At 30.8% G+C, this 22,876-nt stretch overlaps 1 protein-coding gene across 3 annotated transcripts; it reads left to right on the plus strand.

Moving 5' to 3' along the window:
* The first annotated feature begins 311 nt into the window (after nucleotides 1-311).
* Nucleotides 312-2,725, plus strand: LOC121121865 (uncharacterized). Of its 3 annotated transcripts, XM_040716858.2 has the most exons (4): nucleotides 312-436; nucleotides 491-563; nucleotides 640-2,040; nucleotides 2,318-2,725. In XM_040716858.2, the coding sequence occupies exons 3-4, from the start codon at nucleotides 710-712 to the stop codon at nucleotides 2,433-2,435; spliced, it is 1,449 nt and encodes a 482-aa protein (XP_040572792.1). In that variant the 5' UTR covers nucleotides 312-436; nucleotides 491-563; nucleotides 640-709; the 3' UTR covers nucleotides 2,436-2,725. The 3 variants fall into 3 exon arrangements, with proteins under 3 accessions (XP_040572792.1, XP_040572793.1, XP_040572791.1); XM_040716859.2 differs by having other exon boundaries at nucleotides 358-563; nucleotides 622-2,040; XM_040716857.2 differs by having other exon boundaries at nucleotides 358-563.
* The last annotated feature ends 20,151 nt before the right edge of the window (nucleotides 2,726-22,876 follow it).

A 22,876-nucleotide genomic window follows, 5' to 3' on the forward strand; every position in this document is an offset into this window, starting at 1 on the left:
AAAAAGGAAGAAAGAAAAGTTTCAATTGACCTTGAGGTCATGTCCGGAAAAAGTTAGAAATTTGTTTTGTGATGTTTTTCTTTGCAAAAATACAGGAAGAAGAACCGCGTTAAACACACTCTAATTTTATACTGATAATAGTTATTGGCAAAAATACGCATTTTGGGGGGGAGGGTTTCCCTTGGTTTGAGTCTTGAAAAAGTATTATTAAAATTGATGTACAAAAGGAAAATTATAGTGATGTTGCATAATAGTACGGGAGTATGTGTACGCGCTGAAGCCTACGCATGAGATGGAGCGTAGTTTGAAAGTAGTTTTTTTTTTTTTTTTTTTTCAAATGTATCCTGTATGATATTTCCCATTCAAGAGGTGAAGAAGAGGTGGATTATTCATTGAATCTACAAACCATTAAAAAAAAAAAAGAAACCATCTTTAGGTGTGTGTTTTTAAATATATATATATATTTATATTTAATCCTTGGTACATATAGTTTCAAGTGTGAAGAGAACCAGAAAAAGACGAGGGAAGAAAAAAGTGAAATTGAGGTTACCGGCGGGAAATAAGTGAGTATTCGTTTGCTGTTTCATATATCTTTTTTAAGTTGTCATATTTTGCATTTAGTCCATATTTTTCTTCCAGTAAGTTATCTATACTGATCCATGATATCAAGCATTATTCTAAGAAGTGTTCATAGTCATTGAAGTCGATAATGGCAAAGTGTTTGATTGTTTGTGTAGTTGCAGTTTGCTTCTTTTCGGAACTTGGAAGTTCCATTCCATTAAAAAAGACTCAAGAAGAGCTGCGTGCGTCTCTCATAACAAAGCATAACTTTGCATCCCATCAACGTCAAAAAAAAGAACTCTCTGTACCAAAGCCCTTTGTTGTATCAACTAGTTTAAGGGTTGCTTCACCTTCAAAAGATAGCTCTAAGCGTCAGCCAAAAGCCATTGTTACAGCAGCAGATATTTTAAAAGATGTTCCAGTTATCGAGGGAGTTCGAATGCCTGATGATGAATCAGATCGTACAACTTGGAGAAACGGGAGGGTCATTAATAACATATTCGTATCCAATGATGCTCCTCTACCCAAGGAAACTGTGGTGAGAAGTAGTGTTTTGAAACAAGTTAAAAAACGGAAGGGACGTCAATTTGAATCTTTGCCAAATCTTCCAAACCCATTCAACGTTGATCTCCAAGGGCAAGAAAGTAGTGGAGGTGTAGGTAGGGACTATACATATAAAGCCGGTGATACTGACAATGGAAGACCAGTCTACTATGTTGTCGAAGATGATTTACATGCAGACAAAGGACCTTATAACTATGAGCCAGCTGATAGTAGCTCTTCAGCAGCATCAACATCAATAAACTTTCCGGTCTCAGATTTAACCCAATCAGGAATATCTCTCGCCAACAATGACGATTTTGTTATTAAAGACCATACATATTCACTCTGTCCGGGCTGTCCCACTTTTAGTATTCCAGTACCCGTTCCTAAAGCCAGTTATCAACCTAGCTATTTAAACCCAGATAATCAAATTGAGGGCAGCGAATCACTGTTATCCCCTAATAAAGAGCCAGTCTACCAGTACGCCCGAAATGAAACATTTCTAGAGAAAATTGGTGACAGAATCATTGCTACAGTTCAAGACTTTCAAAATACGATCCTACAAGCAACATCCAAAGGCCAAGAATTATTTCAATTTGGAAATAAAGAGCCAAATGATATTGCGGATAAAATTTCAAAGGCTGTCAACAACGTTGAGCCTCAATATAAATTTGCTGCTGCAGGAATGGCAGCTGTTGCCGCCATTGGAAGTATTGCTTACTACACTATTACTTCTCATGAGGCTGATGGTTCATCGGAAGGAAGATCATTAAAAGATCCGAATCAATTAAATAGCATACTCGAAATCCTTCAAAAAGTCCATGACAAATATGACACACCTCCAAAATGTATTGATGAGGAAAAATGTTACATTCTCATGGAACACATTGATCAATCCCCAGAGTTGACTTATGCCAAAAAATACTACGAATTTAGGTTAGTTCATAAAATAATACTTAAATTACAGTCAAATAACTATTACGAACAATTTTCTAATTAAATATTTCATAACCCTTTTGTGCTACTACAATACAAGTGTAATTATGAAGGGTGTTTCTCCATTAAATAATGATTAGTACGAGGATTTTAAACCAACCTTATGCTCTAGATAAATAATTTAAGTTGGGTTTTTTTTTTACAACTTTTCACTTCCATTCATTAAAATTCAATTTACAATGATATGTTAATCCATTCACATTTATTATTTTACTAGATATAAGATCAAGAATATGGATCTCTGTCACCAACTTCGCTGTTCCGAAGAGAAAACAGCAGATGAAACTCTGAAAGGATCACCAACCACAACTTTGAGAAACCTTGATATTGAATAAGCAATAATGTTGTTTTAGATTTCTTTCATAGACTCTTTAAATTCATGTAATGGTTATTGGTTTTTTTTTTTTTTCTTTTTTAGACTTGTATTTATGAATATTGGTGTCTAGCATAATAATTTCTGAAGGTAAACCAACTATTTGATATTATAAGTTGATTATACCTTGATTATTAATTATAATTCAACTCCTACTTCCCCTCTACATATATACCAAAAAATATATTTATTATTATCCTATGTTCTTATTTTTCTACTATATATAAAAATATATAAAACATACTATGATGACTTGTATGATTCCATTCATTCCTATTTAGACCTTGATACTATAAAGGGAAACCATGGACTTTTTGTACGTATCAACAATGGTAAAAGTAATATCTGAAGAGAAGCTTATAAAAATCTCAAGGATACAGGGACAATCATGTTTTATCTATACATTTATGTTTTCATGTGATATTCCATTCCTAATTGTTTTCTGTTTAAAATAATTGCTATCAATCATAATAAAGTTAAATAATTCTGGAGAAAGTTGAGATATTAACAAGGAAATTAAATGTAAAGAAGTAAAAGGTTTTTTTTTTTTTTTTTTCTAAACGACTTAGGTCATTATACACAATTTCAGGATATTATATAAAACAGTTTACCACAAGGAGGTGAAACTCCAACTCAATAATTGGCCATGATGAGGCATGTCAGCTGAGGTCCATTCGACTGACTATAGGTATGTTACAAAAGAGGCAGTGCTCTAAACTTTTTCTCCCCCACGTATTAAGTTGCTCCAACAGTTGATCGATAAGAAGTTTTGTAACGGATAAAACGCATTAAATATGTACATCTTTTAAATCATAGATTTGATGACTTTTTCTTAAAGATACTACAAAAAAAAAAACTCTAATAATGCTCTTAAGGGGTTAAACTATATTGACATTGCAAAAATTCAAAAAAAAGTTGCAATATTCATTCAATAACTTAAAATAACTTCCGAATCGGCTTCAACGTTTTGGGCCAAAAATGACCCTCGTACAATTCATATCTAGAAAAGTGTAGGTTCCGTGATTTAAACTACGACAGTTTTTAATTTAGAAGGACATAATTTGAGTGAGATAATAATTAACAAACTCCGTGCGTCATATTTACAACACACCAGTCTGAAGAAACCAGTTCTTAGTACGTGCGATTCAAGGATAAGACGGATTAAAGTTTGACCACGAATCTCCCGATTTCCCAGTGAATACCCTTTAATAGATTTTAATAATTGAGGTATTTATGGGAAGAGACACTCAAGACAGAAGGGAAGAGCCCCTTTTCAAATTTATATTTTGACTTTTTTCAAACTTTGCAACATACCTACTCCATACGTAATCACACTTACATAAATATTAATACATATATATCATATTAAATATCATAAGCAAATATTATTTAGCAGGACTGGTAAAATTTTTTTGGTAATGGAATTTTCAAAATGCCTTACATTACAAAGTTATAAAATAACAATATAGAGGTTGAAGATTTTGAATCTGTAAAATTAAAGAATAATGAATGGTACAACTTTTTTCACAAAATTAATTCTGCAATTCCAAAATCTTTTGTTCTTTCATGACGGTTCAATTGTGAAGTCAATCACTCAAACCAACCCCCTCAACCAGCTTCAAACATAGCTTCCAAACTGACCCTGAGCTGGTACATGCATTGATAATGAACTCCTTGTGCATGCTAACCCCTGCCTAGGGAATGGAAGCTCACAAGGAGTCAACAGTATTGCGTGCACATTTATTAGACTCTCTCTCCAAGACATCCCAGACACAGCAGTCCTAGGGTTTATATCGTGGAGTTAGGATGCCACATTTCATTTGCCTTTAACAAGACTGAAGTCTATTTTTTTGCTCTCAGAACAATCATGAATCTGTCTTGCAAGTCTTTCCGACCCTTCTGACTTCTAGAAAACCTTGGAAAACATCGTAAATAGTTGATTATGGTAGCTTCATAAACCCAATAATCACATTGGGTGTGTGCCCAGCACGGAGGTTCATAATAGGGGCCTCATGGTATTCGTATTCAAAGGACACATGAAGGACTAATTAATTTTTCTTATAGAGTTTTGTCAGCTAAATCTGCTGGGCACACCTTTATAATCATAGATTTCAGGGTTGCCAAGATATTGAGATCTAAACTTTTTCCATACTAAAAACTCTGGCCCTTTGAATGTAAGTAAGGGCACAATCCTATAAACACCATTTGGCTTTTGGATGGTTATAATTTTTGACTTCTTGAAATTAGAATTGTTTTCTGTATCGAAGAACACAAATATATTCGTCTTTTTTAAAATCAGTCAAAATCTAAGATTTTTGATTCTTGAAATTGAGATCTCCAGGTTTTTTTTAGAAATTGATTTTTTTAACTCTTAGTAATTTACTGAATAATTTTCCTAATGTTTATTAAATTATATTTTTAATATTTAGGAAGAAAACTTGATTTTACACCTTTTTTTTAACATATTACGCTCACAATACTGTAACACATTTTAATCACTGGATTAAAAAAAAATTTACTTCTGAAAACGTTTCTTAAATTCTATATGTAATTTTAGCAGTCTTTTGTGAGTTGATCAAAAATCTACAATTCGTTTTTTCATATCAATTCTTATTATCTATAATCTTCGATTTGAAATTTATGCGTATTCTCATTTTGTTTAGGTTTGATCCAACTCTTGAATGAAAAAAATATATAATATACTTTACCACTAATTTATTACTGGCAAAATTTTATGTTGATCTTAGACATGTGTTTATTTTTTTTAAGTGATCATCCAATCAGGAGAAAATGCAATTTAAAAGTTAAAAGTCCACCTTATTTTATGAGTTTTGTTTGTAAATAAATTATGTGTTAGTTTTTTAAATATTTTTATGGCAAAATAATTTATTTGAAGCATAAATAATTATCAGGGCTTCAGTTACAAAAGAGTATTGGGTTCTATGAGGTCAAGTTTACAAGCAATATTAATTTATATTTAATTTAATTGAGGAAACTGTAAATAAGAGTTCTTATACAAGTAATAATTAATATGTAAAAAATTCGTTGTTTATCTTTTTAAATTTCCTTTTCATAGAATATATACCGGTGAACCTTAAAAAATTATGCACTTAACCTCGATAAGTATTAGCTTAAAAAAAATAAAATAATAAATATAAAAAATACCAAGAAACAGACTTTATGCCAACAGTAAATTGTCTCGTACTTAGGGACCGTTAACAGTACCAAAATACAAGATTGTTCTAATCCTCTTTTTTAATTCGTATTTAATATACATTCTTTTATGATCTTTGATTTTTTTGTCTATTCTCCTAAATGTGTGACTTAGTGAAAAAAACATATGTGCAAAAACCATCACAATCGGAGGTGGTCCTGGGTGACCACCGATCTCTGGAAGTTTTCGAATTAAGCTGCAGTATGATAAAAATTGTATCGGGGTTAGTGGCACTATAGAAAAGATTATTAATGAAGACGATAAAACATTTTTGCCGTCTATGAATTCAGATCGGTTCGCATCATTTGGTGTTGCAGACAGACAGAAAGCATCTATGGAGAGTAGAAATAAGCTCGTCGTCGATCTGAAGCATCAATATTGGAACAGTATAAATCTTCAAACTTAACGCATCTTCCAATGCCTCTTAGTTTTTATGAAAGCTGAGCATACTTGGAGCTCGGATAGGATAGATGAAATTACCAAATCAAAGAAACGTTGTCACCACAAATTAATCTATACCGGTACATCTGCATTAATTCCTCACGTCATTTTAAAAAGACCATCGGTAGTCTCTGTTGCAACTCGTTTGAAGTAATTACTAGTAAATCTATGTTTCGGTATAACAGCTTCGAATACTGGACATATTACAGCGGCTTATATTTCTATAAGCAGCTTAAACTGGACCCTGCACTCTAGTGGTTTTTTCACTTTTAGAACGTCGGGTAATTGCAGATGCTTTAATAGCTACTAAGCCAACAAAGTGGCCGTGCGCTCCAATTCAGCGTTATGGGTATTGCTATGGAAAACCTATTTTTCTTAAGATAACGTCAAAAACAACATAAGCTAATTTAGTGACCGTGAACTCTTGGTTTACCAGAAATCTTTTAGATTTAAATATGAGTTTTATTTTAAGAAAATACGGAAACATGGGAGAAGAACAAAGATTTCAAGATGTCTAAGAAAATTGTTGAAAGCATCAACGTTGTTAATGATTCAGCAGAAAGAGCTGTCAAGCTCGCCGCAGATTTTCTTCCATCTTCCACAAAAGAAAAACAGTATCAAAATATTTTGCAAGTTGAGGAATAAAATAGGAAAATAGTTCCAAATTTAAGAAATCCATCAAAATAGTACTTAAATGCAATGTCAAAATATTGTAATATAACAGATTTTCTTTCTTCTAATTTAGTGTTTAGAAAGTATGCATGTATAAATTAGTTAATTCGTGTTTCTAGAATATATTATTTCTATAGGAAAACATGTAAAAATTTTGTATCATAAATAAACTAGGATTATAAAACGAATAATTTTTGTTATAATAGCATAATTTTTTTAGCAAATATCTTTGGTAAGAGAGACAAACATTTTTTACAAAAACTGTAAAACTGTCTGCATTTAGATCCAACATATTACAGGAGTCTGGGAATTTTACACCAAATCCACAATATTTTCGCTTCTTTTCTTATGTATAACTATTTTACTTATGTCCTATTAATACCCAACCTTGGAATGGAAGAGCGCTGTTACAACAACGAATATATATTCCAGAGTAAAGATGGGAAGAGTTCTCAGGAATTCAACCCTCGGTACAATTTCTCAGGATTAGGTTGCTGCACAAAGAATCATCTAGAAATGTTGTAGAAATTTGTTGATTTTTTGCATACATGTTTTCATGATCAGATCTCGCATTTGAGAGAATAAACAATGAAATTCAATGAAAAATTTGAATAAATGGGGCGTTTGATGCTTTCTAACATACATACATCTACTACATTATAATATTAGGGTTAGGGTTGATAATTTTGGTAAGAATGGAAAAGCGTGCGAGGAGAAGGGAATAAATACTTACGGCATCATTGATTAATTAATGAAGAACGTTATCAATTCCCTCCTTTATTATTCAATATTAATATAATATTAGATGCTGATAGTCGATAGAGAACTGAATAAAATGCCTAAAATAACGTCTGTCTGGATTTCTAGAAATGGAGGCCCAGGAATTCGGAAAATACTTACCGGATGAGAAACAGATGGCTTGTTGGATTTGTCGATATAAGTGTGCCTTTTGTCCCCCATCTAGAATTAAACGCCACTCATTATCCTCATCTCATATCAAGAGCATGGATATTCATCTATAAAATCAAGTTAATCATGAATACATCAAGTCATACTTTAACTTTGATCTCACAAAGATGTTTATTGCATGTAATATACCCTTATCCATTGCTAATCATCCTACGTTCAAAAAAATTATAGACAAATACAGGGGTAATTCTTCTCTTCGCGAGGAACCATCACTAATTAATGGAGGATATTGGTAATGGTGTCATTTATAGAAATACCCCTATTGTAAATTGGGAAGTTAAGATAATTTTCTGCATGTTTAGAGTATTCCCCACCAAATTACGAAATGGAATTCTGAATTTTGTACCATCTAATAGTAAGTATTCATTTTTTTTTAAAATCTAATCATAAAATATGATTCTATTTTAGCTAAAATTATCAAGAATTATGGTGCATAACTCATTAAATGGCAAAAACAAGTGCTTAAATGGTCACAACAACGGGGGTAGTAGCATTGGATGGTTTGCAATTAGTTTGTCTGACATTAGTTTCTTCACTTAAAGACTTGGGTATGATCATTAGGTTTTACAATATTACATATTCAATAAATATTACTTTTTTATCACTTGAGGATTAGCTATGGTTGATAAGCTCCAAGAAAAGGTGTTCAGAAAACTCCTAAAAGGTAAAAACAACTGCTTAAATGGCCACAACAACGGGAGTAGTTACATTGGTGTAGTATTATAATTAGCAATTGTGCGTACCCTTCAAGACAATAGTATCCTGTTATACAAGCATAACTAACGGGGGGGGGGATCTTTTTTGATGCCCTAAATATGGAGTAATATCCCCGGACATTACTACATAATTAGCTTTTGCACTAAATCTTTACGATGCATTTAATTCTATCGTTTTTTTTATTAGTATATTTATTGTCTAATTTTATGATTTTGACATTTATTTTATTATTAATAATTGTTTAGATCTCCTCGATAGAGATATATCTATCCTGTACACAATTTTATATAGCAACTTCCACATGAGAAAAAAAGGTTGATGATCTTTTTGATTAAACTCCACGTCTGGCTTGTGTTTTACAACTTAAAGTTATGACATATATAACTGAATTCGGATGTCAGAAAAATAAAATATTATTTGGATCAATCTATTATTTCAATATTCTGTATTTATAATTTATTTTTATTATTGGTTATATGATTACAATTTAACATGAATGTATGATGGTTTATTTTTTAGTATGTAGATTATATTAAATTTATGCCTTCTTTTTAAACTTGGAACTTCAAATATATTTTGAAATACTCAACTTTGTCGTTTGATTAGTTATTATTCTGAGAATATGGTCCATAATGAATTACAATTTCATGGAGTGTGACGTTTTCAAATCTACTGTAACGGATAAAAAACGTCTAAGTATTTCTTCAATAAATATTTTGCGAATAAATACTTTCGTTATACACTCAAAAATTATAATAAAGAAGGCAGATGATAATCATATCAGTATTTTAAACAATGATACCATTAGTCTTTCTCCCCCCCCCTCTCCTCCTCGCACGCGTTTTTTTCTACAAAATTATCATCTTTAAATATAATATTATAGTACATAGGATGTACCGTTTTTATATATTTTATAATAAGACAAACTTGCTAATCTCCGGACGTACATACATACACCTACTTTTACTTAGGGATGGCAGATGGGTATCGAACGAGTGCGTGTAAGAAGCAGGAGCGAGACATATTGTACCATAGATTAAAGTTACGATTTTGGAGGATATAATATCACGTGATTCTACTATAGAAATGAAAGTCTTTTATATTTCAAATTACACTAGAACAGATAATATAAAAAGTAGTTGAAATGTTGAAATTCAGGAATACTTGATTTACTTCGTGACCTTAAGAAAATAACTTTCATATTTCTATATTATAGATAAATTAACATTGAGATCTCCTAAATTTATTCCCTTAAAGTCGCTAATATGACATGTTATACAAATAAAAAACTAATGACAAACCCTTTAGTCGTAGCAGTAGATTACTAGTAAATTGATAAGTTAAAGTATTATAATGTATATTTGTGATATTAAGTTAAAAAAGTATGGGTAAAATAAAAAACAACTGAAATAACGATTATATATATTAATATTAATTGGATATTTTAAGAGAAGTAATACATAGAAAATCAAACAAATTAATAATGGCAAATGATACGACATAGAAGTTGTTAATATAAAATAAAACACATAGATTCAACAAATTATTAGTGACACTATACCGGCCCGTGCAGAATTATTTTCCGATTTTTGTTCAGAACATATCGCTGACAATAATGACATTTGAATGACTTGAGAAACAATTTATTCATACATTTTTAGAATAATAAAATAGTTTGTGATCAAATTTAATCAATGTAGCCACCATTTGACTCAATGACACTGGTAAGGCGACGTCTGAAGCTGCCACAGACTTGGCTGGATGTAATCGGCGTCCATGGAGGCCCAGGCCTTGTTGACAGCAGCCTTTAAGGCATTTATGTTCTTGTGTTGTTTTTTGCAGGCCTTGGTCTCCACGTGCGCCTAGATAGGGAAGTCTAGTGGGTTCAGATCTGGGCTCTGAGGGGCCCAGTAGTCCTTGGCCAAAAGTTTATGTTGTCCTTGAGCCACTCCTGAGCTTTCTTGGAAGCGTGGGCGGGTGCTCCATCTTGTTGAAAACCCCAAGGAGAGTTGTCGACTATGGATTTGATCCACGGAAGGACCTTGGACGCCAGAATCTTCACATAATCCTCCGCTGTTAATCTGAGACAGTGGGGAACCATACTGGCTTCATGGCCTTCCCGTTGGAGCTCCAAAACTCACAACACGGTCATTTTGCCTGTTGCAAACAGGATCGACCGTAAAAGTTTTTTCATCTGAAAAAATGATGATGCGTCCAGATGAGCTCTTGATATCATTCAAGATTTTCTTGGCACGCTCAAGTCTGACTTCTTGCTGACATTCAGTTAGCAGAGGGCGTTCAATACGCCTCAGGGACTTTCCTCCAGCCCTTTTCAATGCCCTTGAAACAGTTGATGTCGACGTTCCCATCTTTCTGGCCATGTCGGCAATGGACCTGTTGGGAGTCCTCTTGAACAATGCCTTTACTTGCCCTGTTGAGACAGTGGTCTTCCTGCCAGCCCCAGGTGAATGCTTGAGATCACCCCCAGCCTCCAAGTGCTTGGAAACGTTGTAAATTGTCTTCAACGAGGCCCCAACCTGTTTCTTAATGTTGTTATGAGGCACTCCCGCTCGGAGGAGGGCTGCAATTTCGATCCTCTTTGTTTCCTGATTGGACATGGTCTCACGTGTGGAAGTTGTTAAGCTCTCACAGGAAGGTTTTCTTGTTTATTTTAACAGTAAAAATACGAAACAATCAGATTGGTTGCCACAAAACCTCTTAAAAAGTATATTTACATCATCGGTAAATAATTTTGCACGCCCCGGTACATATAAAGAAAATGAAATGAGTCATTTTTATACAAAAATAAATATACTTATTAGCAGAATAGAATATGCATTGGCAATGCAGACAAAACTATCGAGATAAGAGAAGCACATTATCTTTAGGAGTCTAGAATTATCTTCTACTAGTTTTCCAATGACAAAATAGGCACACATTTAATAAAGAAATCAAGGGTCCAGGCTATATACGTAATTATCCATATAGATTATACATCACAAACTCCACCTTAGAAATGGAATTGTGATTGAGATAAGCTATTTCTGCGTTATAGACATCAAGGAAACTGAAGGACTCTGATAAATTATTATTATTATTATTTTTTTTTTTTTGAGTAAAGACGAAGAAGAATTGTCTTAAGAACAAAAGAACTTCAGAATTTCAATGAAGGAGCAGTGGATGGACGATGAGAACTCTTTCTATTCTCACTTGGGCTTTGAGTGGATTATTCTGTCTTGTGATGAAACTCACTAGCTCTTATAACAGTATACGATTATTTTGTAGAAGATAAGGGGGAATTTATGTATTTTTGAACATAGAGGCGATGATTCACTAGGTCAGAAGGCACTATGACAGATCTTGAAAGTGAAGGGCATCTGCACAATGAACGATCCTTCCATTAAACAAAAATGAGCTCTACCGAGTGAGGCACACAGAGAAGAGATTCCTTGATTAGAACATGAATTTTTGTAATAAACAAATAATTTCGGTTCGTCAAGCGTAGGGAAGCGACGTAAAGCGAAGAATATATTGACTGAGGAAGAGAAAGATCTCAACTTTTTTGAGGGACGCAAAGTGAAGCAAAAAATATATTGACGTGTGAAGAGGAGAAGGATCTCAACTTTTTCGAGTTATTCGGTTAAATAGCACTTCAAAGTAGATGGAAAGTCTCATGGTATGGAAGAAGTTGTTAATTTAGTTCTTATGGTGTATTCGGAGGATGGATTGGGGTGATTTCTGTTGGAGTATATCCGTTGATGAGGCCGGAGGAGATCATATTTAATTATTTAAGGCATTATGACTTTTATTTATATCTACCATGACTAACGACAGTAGAATTACTTTCAGGAATACTTTGCACGGGAGTCGTAGTTTGCAAATTGGTACTGACGTTTTTCTTCTTGGACATTGATAAACTCCAATAAGAGTTAATCCAAAGCCTAATTTAAGTATTTTTACCCTTAGATTACAGTCTATAATCATTGTCCTTATTCTAACTTAATTATTTGGTACCTAATAATAAGTCTTAATATTATATTAAATTAATTATCATTTGATTGTTGGAATAAGTTTACAGGTAGAATTGTACAATCACAGGAGCTTTTAATGTAAATTTTTATACAGTAACAACTATACAATAATATTAAATAAGCTATAACTATAAAATAAAAACTTCTATTAATAATTTATAATGCAATTTAAATTAAATTTATTATTTAACAGATATGAACACATCAAATTTTATCATATTGACGCTTAGTTTACAGTCTATAATTATGTCCCCTGTTCAAACATAATTATTTGCTTGTTACCTATATGATGTCGTGTTATAATTTTATTGATCAAAATTGTTCGAAAAAGTTTTTACGTTTTACCAGGAACAACTGTAATTTCTGACGATTGGGCCTATCCCAACCTTGGGAATGAGTTAGATATGACACACTTTACTGTTGTACACAACTAATAACCTGGCAAATCCATTCACCCAAAGCTCATATTTAGACGATTGAGTTTTCCTGGAGTCATTTCAAGGGTATGCACAGCCGGCCAGGAGTTATGAATACCTTTAAAGAGCCTTTTCAGACATATCTCAAGTATATGTGAAGGAAGTGTTCCTTTCTATAGAATTCTTGACGACATTATAAGTAAATATCCGATATGAGGTTCTTTCATATTATTTATTTATTTTTTTAAAATTCATTTATGCTCCACTTTTATTCTGCTTCCTGACATAGTGGAATTGATGTCATATATGTTCTTCACAGTGATACCTATTACTTTCATTCAAGAAGAAGAAGAAGTATATTTGGAAAATTATTCCCAAATTAGAGTTATTCGATAGCTTTGGATAAAAATATTATATTTTCGAAGGAGTGTGAATTAAACGAATTGGAAATTGGAATGCTTTAATGTTTTTAATCTATTTTAGAATGCTTCTTTTCTTTATATAAGTATGCCCTTCCACACAATGAAACCTTCCATCTAATTTTGTGACCCTTTGAAGTGATAATTATCCGAATAACTCAAAAAAGTCGAGATCCTTCTCCTCTTCCTCAATCAATACATTCTTTTTTCCATTTCGCGTTCCTACGCCTGACGTACCAAAGTTATTTCCTAATTATTAAAAGGTTTCGAGGATTGAGTTTAAACTATCCTTTGTCTCTGTCTCCAATTTCGAGATAGAAAGAGAAAGTATGACGTACAGGCAAACTTGTGTAGGATACGGACCCTAATATTATAATATAGTTGTATGTTTGAATGTATGTCCCCTAATAAAAATTCATAGGTTTTTTAAAATCTAATATAAGTAAAGAACACTCATTACATGTGCATTTTGCATAAATTGATGAATATTTTTAATTGTTTTTCCCCTTTGTATATTTTGAAACATAAATTGTATTTCAATTCTAGCCAATAAAAGAGGGATCTGTTCTTCATTGATCGCATCGCTGGAATTTAACGTTTTACATATTAAAAATGTTCAAATTATTTTTCTGATTGTTAATTAGAGGTCATTGAACAATATAACTATAACATTTGTTTGGGAAGTAGGTATAAACATTTTTAGACGGTTTGTACCATTTGATATTTTTATCCCAAAAAAGGACTTCATTATATAATTTGGAATCGCTAAAAAATGGCCACAGAGTGTATAACATTGCCAATATGTATTTTAATTGTTTTCAGTAGAAGATGTTATGGTCCAGTTAAAAAAATATTCTAAAAACTGGAAAGTAGGAAGGGGAGATTGGGGACATTTGCAACATGGGACAAAATACTAGGAATTGAGGAATAAAACTAATTATATTTATGATCACTATTTTTGTAATAATGCTGTCAGCTATTCATTGCTTTGCAGTATCTTATTTCATTTGAATTATTGATTATTTTGCTGGAAGCTGATGTAATTTTATCAAAGTTCAAAACTCACTTATTGAGGACTAAATATAGATAGCGTAATGATCAGCCAAAGGCTCAGTTGCAATACATGCTATAATTTACCATGTGCTGTTTATTCTTTTATATATTTAAACTTCACATTAAAAAAAAATTCTCTTCATTGGTCATAGCCAGATCCTTGAAGATAATTGTAGGAGTGTATTTCTCAAATCTATAATAGTGATCCTTCATTTACAATACAAATCTTATTATATCTTAATATTTTGTAATATTATTAAATATAATAGTTCAACATTATGAAAAATCTAATTATTTACTCATCAAAAAATATTAATTAGTCTGATTTCTTATCAAAATATCGATATTTTTTTTTCATTGGTACAACCGTTTCTGGCTACAGTCGCATTCAAATGCAGATTTTGAAAATCTATTCACAAGTATTACATATATCAGACATTTAAAGATATGTGGTGATATAATTTGTCAAGTTTAACTCAAATAAATGGAGCCAAGAACAAAAAAAAGTCTTTGATATCTCCTACATGCATTTTATGATTTCATTACATACTTACATATTATTAATTTTAACAAAACTGAATATAGGGTTAGAAGAGCTTTGCATTCAAGATAATACCTAAGCCACAAATTGCAATTGCAAATATGAAAATCCTGTCGTAAAAAAAAGAGGGAAAAATTAAGTTATTTTTCATTTGGCTGGACTTTTAATTAGAATAGACATTAGCCATAACGCAAGAGTAAAACTAGGATAAATTACATTGGCATGAATAATTGCTTTGAGTACATATTTTAAATGGATCTGTTTATTAAATAAGATAATCTAAATATGCTATTTTCTTTGAATTTCCCATATATAACAAATAAATTCAGAAATATTTTTATGTATCATTTATAAATAGCCACAAATTTTGAATTTGAAAATTTCTTCTATCTTTTATAGACAGTTTTTTCACTATACTCAAATATATATATAAAGCAATTTTTGAAAAAAAAAATGGAGGAAATGTATTGAGTGAAAGGTAGTAGAAAATATATTTTTAGAGTGTTTTCATACTATGTAAGTGTGGTTGATGTTGACCATTTTGTGGATGTAAGCAACCAAGTTTTCAAACAATAAAAATTCTTTTATTTTTCATTAATATTAAGGAAAATACTGAAGTATTGAAAAGTGTTTTTGATTAGGTACTTTATTTTCTTCCTTTAATACTTCATTAGTATACATTTCATCATGGAGAGACATACACTTGATCAAAATCATCTAAATTAAAAATTAAAAAACTGTTATAAAAAATAATTGTTTTTCATCCCAAAATTATCTTCAGTGATGAAGCTCATTTTTGGCTCAATGGCTTAGTTAATAATCAAAATTATACATATTTGGTCAGGCAGCAATCCACAAGTATTTCACAGCAAATCAATGTTTGCTGTGGACACCATGCTGGAGGGATCATTGTGCCATATTTTTTCGTTGTTGATGATAATCAACACGTTACTGCAAATGGAAATCGCTGTTGCCATGCTAACTGATTTTTTTTTGCCCCAATTGCAAGGTATGGACTTGGCAAACATGCAATGGCGGTGCCACTTGTCACACAATAAACGTTACATTCAATTTATTCCAAAGTAAATTTGGTGAGCGCGTTACTCGAGAAATTTCGATCGTGAGATTTAACACCTTGGGGTCACGTGAAGTGATTGGTCTACACAAATAAGCCAGCGATATTAGATGAGCTAAAATAAAATATCTAGACAAAATTGCAGCAATATCGGTCAATTTATCAGAAAACGTGGTGATAAATTAGTCAGCGTTTGAACTTCTGTAACAGGCTCGTGGAGGTCACGCTAGATAAATCAGTTTTTATACATCAATGTATATGTTTATAATTTGTACGGAAAAAAAAAGAACCAAAATTTTAACTTCATGTATTTTATTTATAAAAAAAGTTGTAGCGCTCCTAATAAAAAACCCTTCATGTCAAAATGGAACGAAAAAATAAAAGGACTTATCCCTTAATGTCCATCAAAAATCTTCCCTTCTATTGACTAGCTTTATTAGATATCTGACTATAAACTATCTTAAAAATATGTAATTATAAATTTGTAGAATTTTATTTCCATATTGTAGATACAAAATATTCATTACAATGAAAAAAATATCAGTATTAATAATTGGCATAAAGTAGTATCCAATGAAGTTGTCAAATCTTTTTATATTTTTAAAGCCATTTAATGGACTTTAATCGTCATTTATTGCAAATTTATCTATTTTAATGTAGTAAAAATATTAAATTTGAGCACTTAAGACGTAGATTTTAATTTTATTTAAATACTGTGGTCTCCTTCAATTATGATGTGATTTGTGACGTCAGTAAAAAGGCTCTACATACATATGTAAAAGTAGTTTGAATCTATGAATTTTAGTTTGTTTAGGAATAGACCCAACTTTTCTTCTGAATTCATCCATTTAAAAAAATGATATCAAATAGAAAGTTTAAATTTTTTTTTAAATATAAACAAAAAGGAACAATGACATCACCTAAAACTTAAATGCACAATAATGGCAATTTGGACTCACTAAAGAAATGATGAAAACTCTGTGAATTTATCTTTCAAAAACTAACAATGTTAAATACCACTTTGTAGTGAAGGGTTTGAGGTACACAAAAATCATATTTAGAAAAACTTTTTCCCCTGTTTAAGAAAGAATCACAAAAAATTGCTTTTACGGATTTTACACGTCTGAAATAGACAAAAAAAAACAACAATCATAAATAGGGGTTTACCCACATATGTTTAACTTTAGTGGGTCATTTAGAGGGTGAAACCAGTATGGAGGGCCGACTCTTGTTTAGTTATATTTCTTAGTTTAAGAATATTGCTTGTCAGCCATTTGTTTTTAATTTTTTTGTAACATAAATTTATCAAAGTCCAGTGCTGAAACTTTTAATACGACAAAATAATTATTTATATCGTACATAAAGAAAATATTAATAATTGTGAACTCTAAGGGGTGGAAAATGATGAAAATGTTTTTTTTTTTTTTTAAATTGTCAATACACCTACAAGAAGTACCAGAAAGAGAAAGAAAACTTCAAAAAACTAAACTTAATAGAAAAAACCACAACAACCCCTCTTAGTTCACTATCAAACTGTCATGTCTAACTTATAATCTATGCTCGATTGCTTTGCAGAAAAGGGGGTCTTCGATCTTTAATTATTTGAAATCTACAAGCTTTCCTAACATTGTATCCTACTAGATATTCAAAAAATTCTCATTTTTCCCCTCAGTCACATTCTTTTTTTTTTCAGCTGCCAAAGCAAAAGAATCCCATCCATCTCGAGGAGTTTTACTTTTAGTTAAAAAATCTTTTTCTCTTGTGCTCATAGCGTAATCTAGCAAAGGTAATTATATAAAGGTAGACGTTGACCTTTAAGGTATAGCCTGGAGAATTTTTGTAATATATGGCCCAAATCGGGAATAGTCAACCTCGACTTCTTTTCAAATTTTAGTCTCTGGAATAAAAGAAAAAAACATCATAATTTTAGGAGATCTAAATTTCATTCGATAAATTAGAAGGGACACGTGTAATTCAAACAGTTTACGAAATTTTAAAAACAAACTCGACCTAGAGGGAGTTATTTACAAGTTTTACTTTGAAGACTTCTATCTTTTTGATAAAAGAAGTAATCTGTATATAACGTATTACAAGAAAAATAAATCAGGCGAACTGAGAGTGTTATAATATAATATATTTTGCAAATAATATAATAATCAGTCTTCATCATTATTGTATTGTTCTAAGCATATCAATGGGAAGCAGACTAGTTTATATATTTCGTATCTTAGCGAAGTTTCTATCCGAATTCAAGGCTCTTCCACCATACATCTCCAACCACTCGCCAATTATGGCAAACTGTTATATCTCTAAGCTAAAACTTAAGACATATTGGAAATTAAACGTACCACTGCTTGATGATATTTCCACTCGTTTTGTAGTGGACTCGACATTCAAGAGGATCTGAATATCATTATTTACCATACAAACGAAGGCAGAGCAATAAAATCTAAATTAGAGCTGATTGAAAAAAAAAAACAAAAAAAACATCAAGAGTCTGTTTCCCTTCTCTTTCGAAGAAAAAAAAATCAAAGATCGAGGAAAATTGTAATGTTAAGACGGGGAATGGAGAGTTAACTAAAACCGCCTCCACACAAATTACACATGAAATCTTATCTTTCTACTCGAATCTCCATAGATGTTGTGACTGTAAAATGCAAGGTCCTTTGTTTCAAATGGAGAAAGTGTATCTCATCCAAAGAAATCCAAAAATATATAAAGAATTAAAGAAAAAATTTAAATCTCCAGGGTTATTGGGCTTGCCTTTTGAAATTTATAAGGTATTTGGGGAAAAGCTATGTCCTATCGTAGAGGCTTCTTACCAAGAGATTCGGAACATAGGTTCCATTCTAAAGAGTGAGGGTTTTTTAACTCTGATACTAAAGAAGGACAAAGGCAAACTGAATTTAGCAAATTATAGACCAATAAGACTTCTTAATACCTCGTCCAAAAATTATATAAGGAATTATCAACAATAGAATAGTCCAGGCAACTTTTCTCAATTATACCCGAAACACAAGAGGGCTTTATGAAAGGAAAGCGAGCATAAGACACACTATGATCAATCCAAGACGTTATTGATATTGATAGGGCGAAAGGGAGTCACTTGTCAGTGATACTGGTGGTTCAAAAGACCTTTGACTCCATCTCCCATAAATATATAATGTTGCAACTAAAAAGATTCGGATTTGATACTTTTTCAATTCTACAGCCTCCTTTTTCAGTCTTCTTCATCCAATTTTATATTTTCTTAGCTATGCCAGGTAAATCTTGAACTATTTGGATGACCTTATTTCAAATTGACCACAATATAGAGCATTTTTGATTATGTTCTTTTTTGAAATATATAGTTAAGATTGTTAGTTTTTCAAATGAGAAATTTTAAAACTTTCTGAATATATATTCTTCTTAAATATATCAGTTTCAGAATAAAAAAACACCAATTTTCAACTTTAAACAAAGATAACTCGAGTTGTAAACATGATATAGACATTTTAAAAATTGGGGTTGGATTCTTTTAACACTAAGCTTTGAAACATATTTACAAAATGTATCCCTATCGTCAACGTTAAGCGCTTAAGAATACCTGTTTCTGAAGGCCACGAGGCTAATACAGGAAAAAAAGGCCATTTTTAGAATCAAACTCTACTAAACTGTTTATGTGTCGTTCTTGCGACAAATAATTTTTGTAATTTTATTGGATAGTGTAATTACCTACAATAAATATAAGATTTATACGTCATTCTAGAATTCAAAAAATATGAGGAATAACTCAATTAATTCACTGTTACTTTCCTGGGATATTTACCCTTCTGTTATCTCATGTATCCAATTTTTTGAGGATGGTACTTAGCTAGTTTTCAAGAAATTCAATAATTAATTATGGAGAATTCAAATAATATTTAATGCATTCTCATTACTAATCAAACCCAGTCAAATATTATAATAGGAGATGGAGAGAGAGCCGGAAATGTTCCACTGAGTCTAAAATATATTTTGTTTGCTAATTCTACAAAATCTAATATTCTCTCCCTACATTAATATTTTTAATTATTAATTTAAAAGTACCTATATCATACAATGGTAAAAATATGTGACAACTACTATGGACATATAAAGATTTATATTTCAAAAATATTATTATTATTTTTCATATATTTTATATGCACAAGAAATTAACATAAGAAATAAATGAAGGAAGCAGGATCACGTAAAAAAATCACATATCTAATATTTTAACATATCACAAATACTCTTAAAATCTTTTGAATATAATTTTTTCAAACGCCATGGTGCTATTATTTTTATTGTTGGGATGACAGGGAAGTACTTGTGAAATGATTTGAAGGGAAATAACAAAGAATTAAATTTAATTCCTTAAGTATTAAAATCATATTTTGTATTAAATAATGAATTATATATTATTTATATAGTTTTAACTCTTACGTTCTTACTTTAAAAAAAATAATATGAAGTTTCTTACTTAAACAAGGTATATGGTATGTACCCATGTGTAATTAAGTAATTACTGTACGAAGAAATGAATAGGCTAGGTATCATAGTTTGATGTGTTTTTGTGGAGTCATTCCACAAACTAACAAACAACTTTCTTCATGTTTACCTATAATTAAATTATATATTGAACTATTTTTGTAGTTTGATATATGTGCAAGACACCCTCAATTAAGTATAAATAATATTTATGTTTCTTAATTTATGATGCAATTATCAGATTGTTAAATAGTTTCAACTTTGTTTCCCCTCTAGATGAGTGAAATAGTTAAAAAAATTTAATTAAAAAAAAATCACATAAAGGCAAAAAGTAAAATGAGTCTCGTAATATCTTTATTTTTTCGAGTTTTTGATTGTGTTAATGATGTAAAAGAGATGCCGACGACAAAAAATAATAATAATAATTAATTGAAAATTTATTTTAAATATAATTCTTCAACAGCTTTTAATATATTTAATAGCAATTCTTGAAAACCTTTTAAATCAAAAATCTGTAACCATTCGATTAAAGTGTTTAAGATATTGCTGGCTGTTTTATATCCCCTTGTTATATTCTGTTAAAACATCTATTTTTTTTTTTTTTTTTTTACTATGAGATTTTTATATTTAAATATTTCTAATACGATTATGGGTAAGTTGGTCATAAGTAATTTATATTCATAAAGCAAGATTTGTCTGTCTGTATGAATCTATGTTATATTTTGATCTACAAATTTACTCGTATTAATTAAATATAGCTGGTGTATATTGAAGGGGTATACGGGTGGTGCACTATAAGTAGTTCTACGAGATCATTAAATCTAAATATTTTCTAAATGACTATGAGTAATTTGGTCAAAAATAATCTATATTAATAAAAACAAGATTGTATGACTGGGTGTATAAAGAAAAAATCATTGGGGGCATTGTATATAGTGTTTTTTTAATATCAAACACATATTTTAGATCTAAGAAATAACAATATTGTCATATTAATACAATATTGCAGGAGTTTTTATATCATAATTACAAATGGGATTTCTGTAAAAGCGTGAGGAGAGGCGGGAACGACACATATGGTATTACCTGAATTAAGCCCCTCGTTAATATATGTTGGCTGTTATATGTGGGGGGGGGATGAATTACTGCTATAAAAAAGAGAACCTTCTACATTGAAAATAGCATTACTACAGGGAAAGTAGTATAATTATGTTTCAATTCATATATATATTTTATGATGCATTTTTAAATCAATTTACACCAAAGATAGGTGAGAATTCTTCTTTCAGAGGGAGATGTTAACAACCCCACGATATCTTAAATAATGAGCAAAAGAGAAGAAAGAGCACGAACATCATCCGTTTTTCCTTTTTTAATCGTTATACTTAAGTTTTCTATACTAATCCGAATTAATATGCCTTTACAGTATATGTTAAGATTTGAATAAAATATTTTTTGCTGGTATGTAAAAATGACTTAACTCTCGTAGGTGTTTTGTATTTAGCATACGAGCAGCACATATTTATTATTTATTGAGTCCTCTAGAGACTAAATTACTAATGAGTGACCCCATCATATTAATTTTTTTTCTAATTATTATTCTTGTGGAGAGAACACTTCATATGAATTGATATAAGTATTGAGTAGTTACGTGTGAGTGTTCTCATGAAAAACAAAGAGTAACACTGAAAATTCCTTGGTCAATTATCTCCTATATTATTAAGAACCATTTGTCCCTCAGTCAACGCCTAATTACTTCGGGCAATGCTGGGTACTCCTTCTAATTGATAATAAAAATCCAATTTTAATAAATTTTTTTATTACATTTTGATTACTTCAAATCACATTTCAATAAAATAAGAAGATAAAATCCTCGCCAAATTTATAGATTATATATTAGAGATACAAAACTAAAATTTGAATACATATTTATCATGATACATTGTGTCTTTAGGGATGAAAATTCAGATCAGTGTCTAATAATGCTATGATATAAATTAAATAGAACCTCAATGAATAATTATATTTAATTAAAAAAAATGTTAAAGGTTTCTACTTTTTTAAATAGATTTAACTATTTGGATTAAAATGTTAGTTTTGGGAGTATTGACGTTTGAAATTTGATATTATTTTAAGTACTTGTTCACTGCACTTTCTCATACGTTTTTTAATTTGTCTTATAAATCGTAAACCAATTTAAATTTCAAATTTATTCGATTATATTTTATTTTTAGTTATTGCCATTGGTATCTATTTGCAAATCAATCTAATTTATAGTTTAATTTATTTCAAATAAAACAACTGCATTTGAGATTTTTTGAAAATAAATATATTTTAATGTAAAATAATGTGTCGTAAATTAAA

The sequence above is a fragment of the Lepeophtheirus salmonis genome, chromosome 7 (assembly GCF_016086655.4).
Source record: "Lepeophtheirus salmonis chromosome 7, UVic_Lsal_1.4, whole genome shotgun sequence".
In the NCBI taxonomy this organism is placed as follows: Eukaryota; Metazoa; Arthropoda; class Copepoda; order Siphonostomatoida; family Caligidae; genus Lepeophtheirus; species Lepeophtheirus salmonis.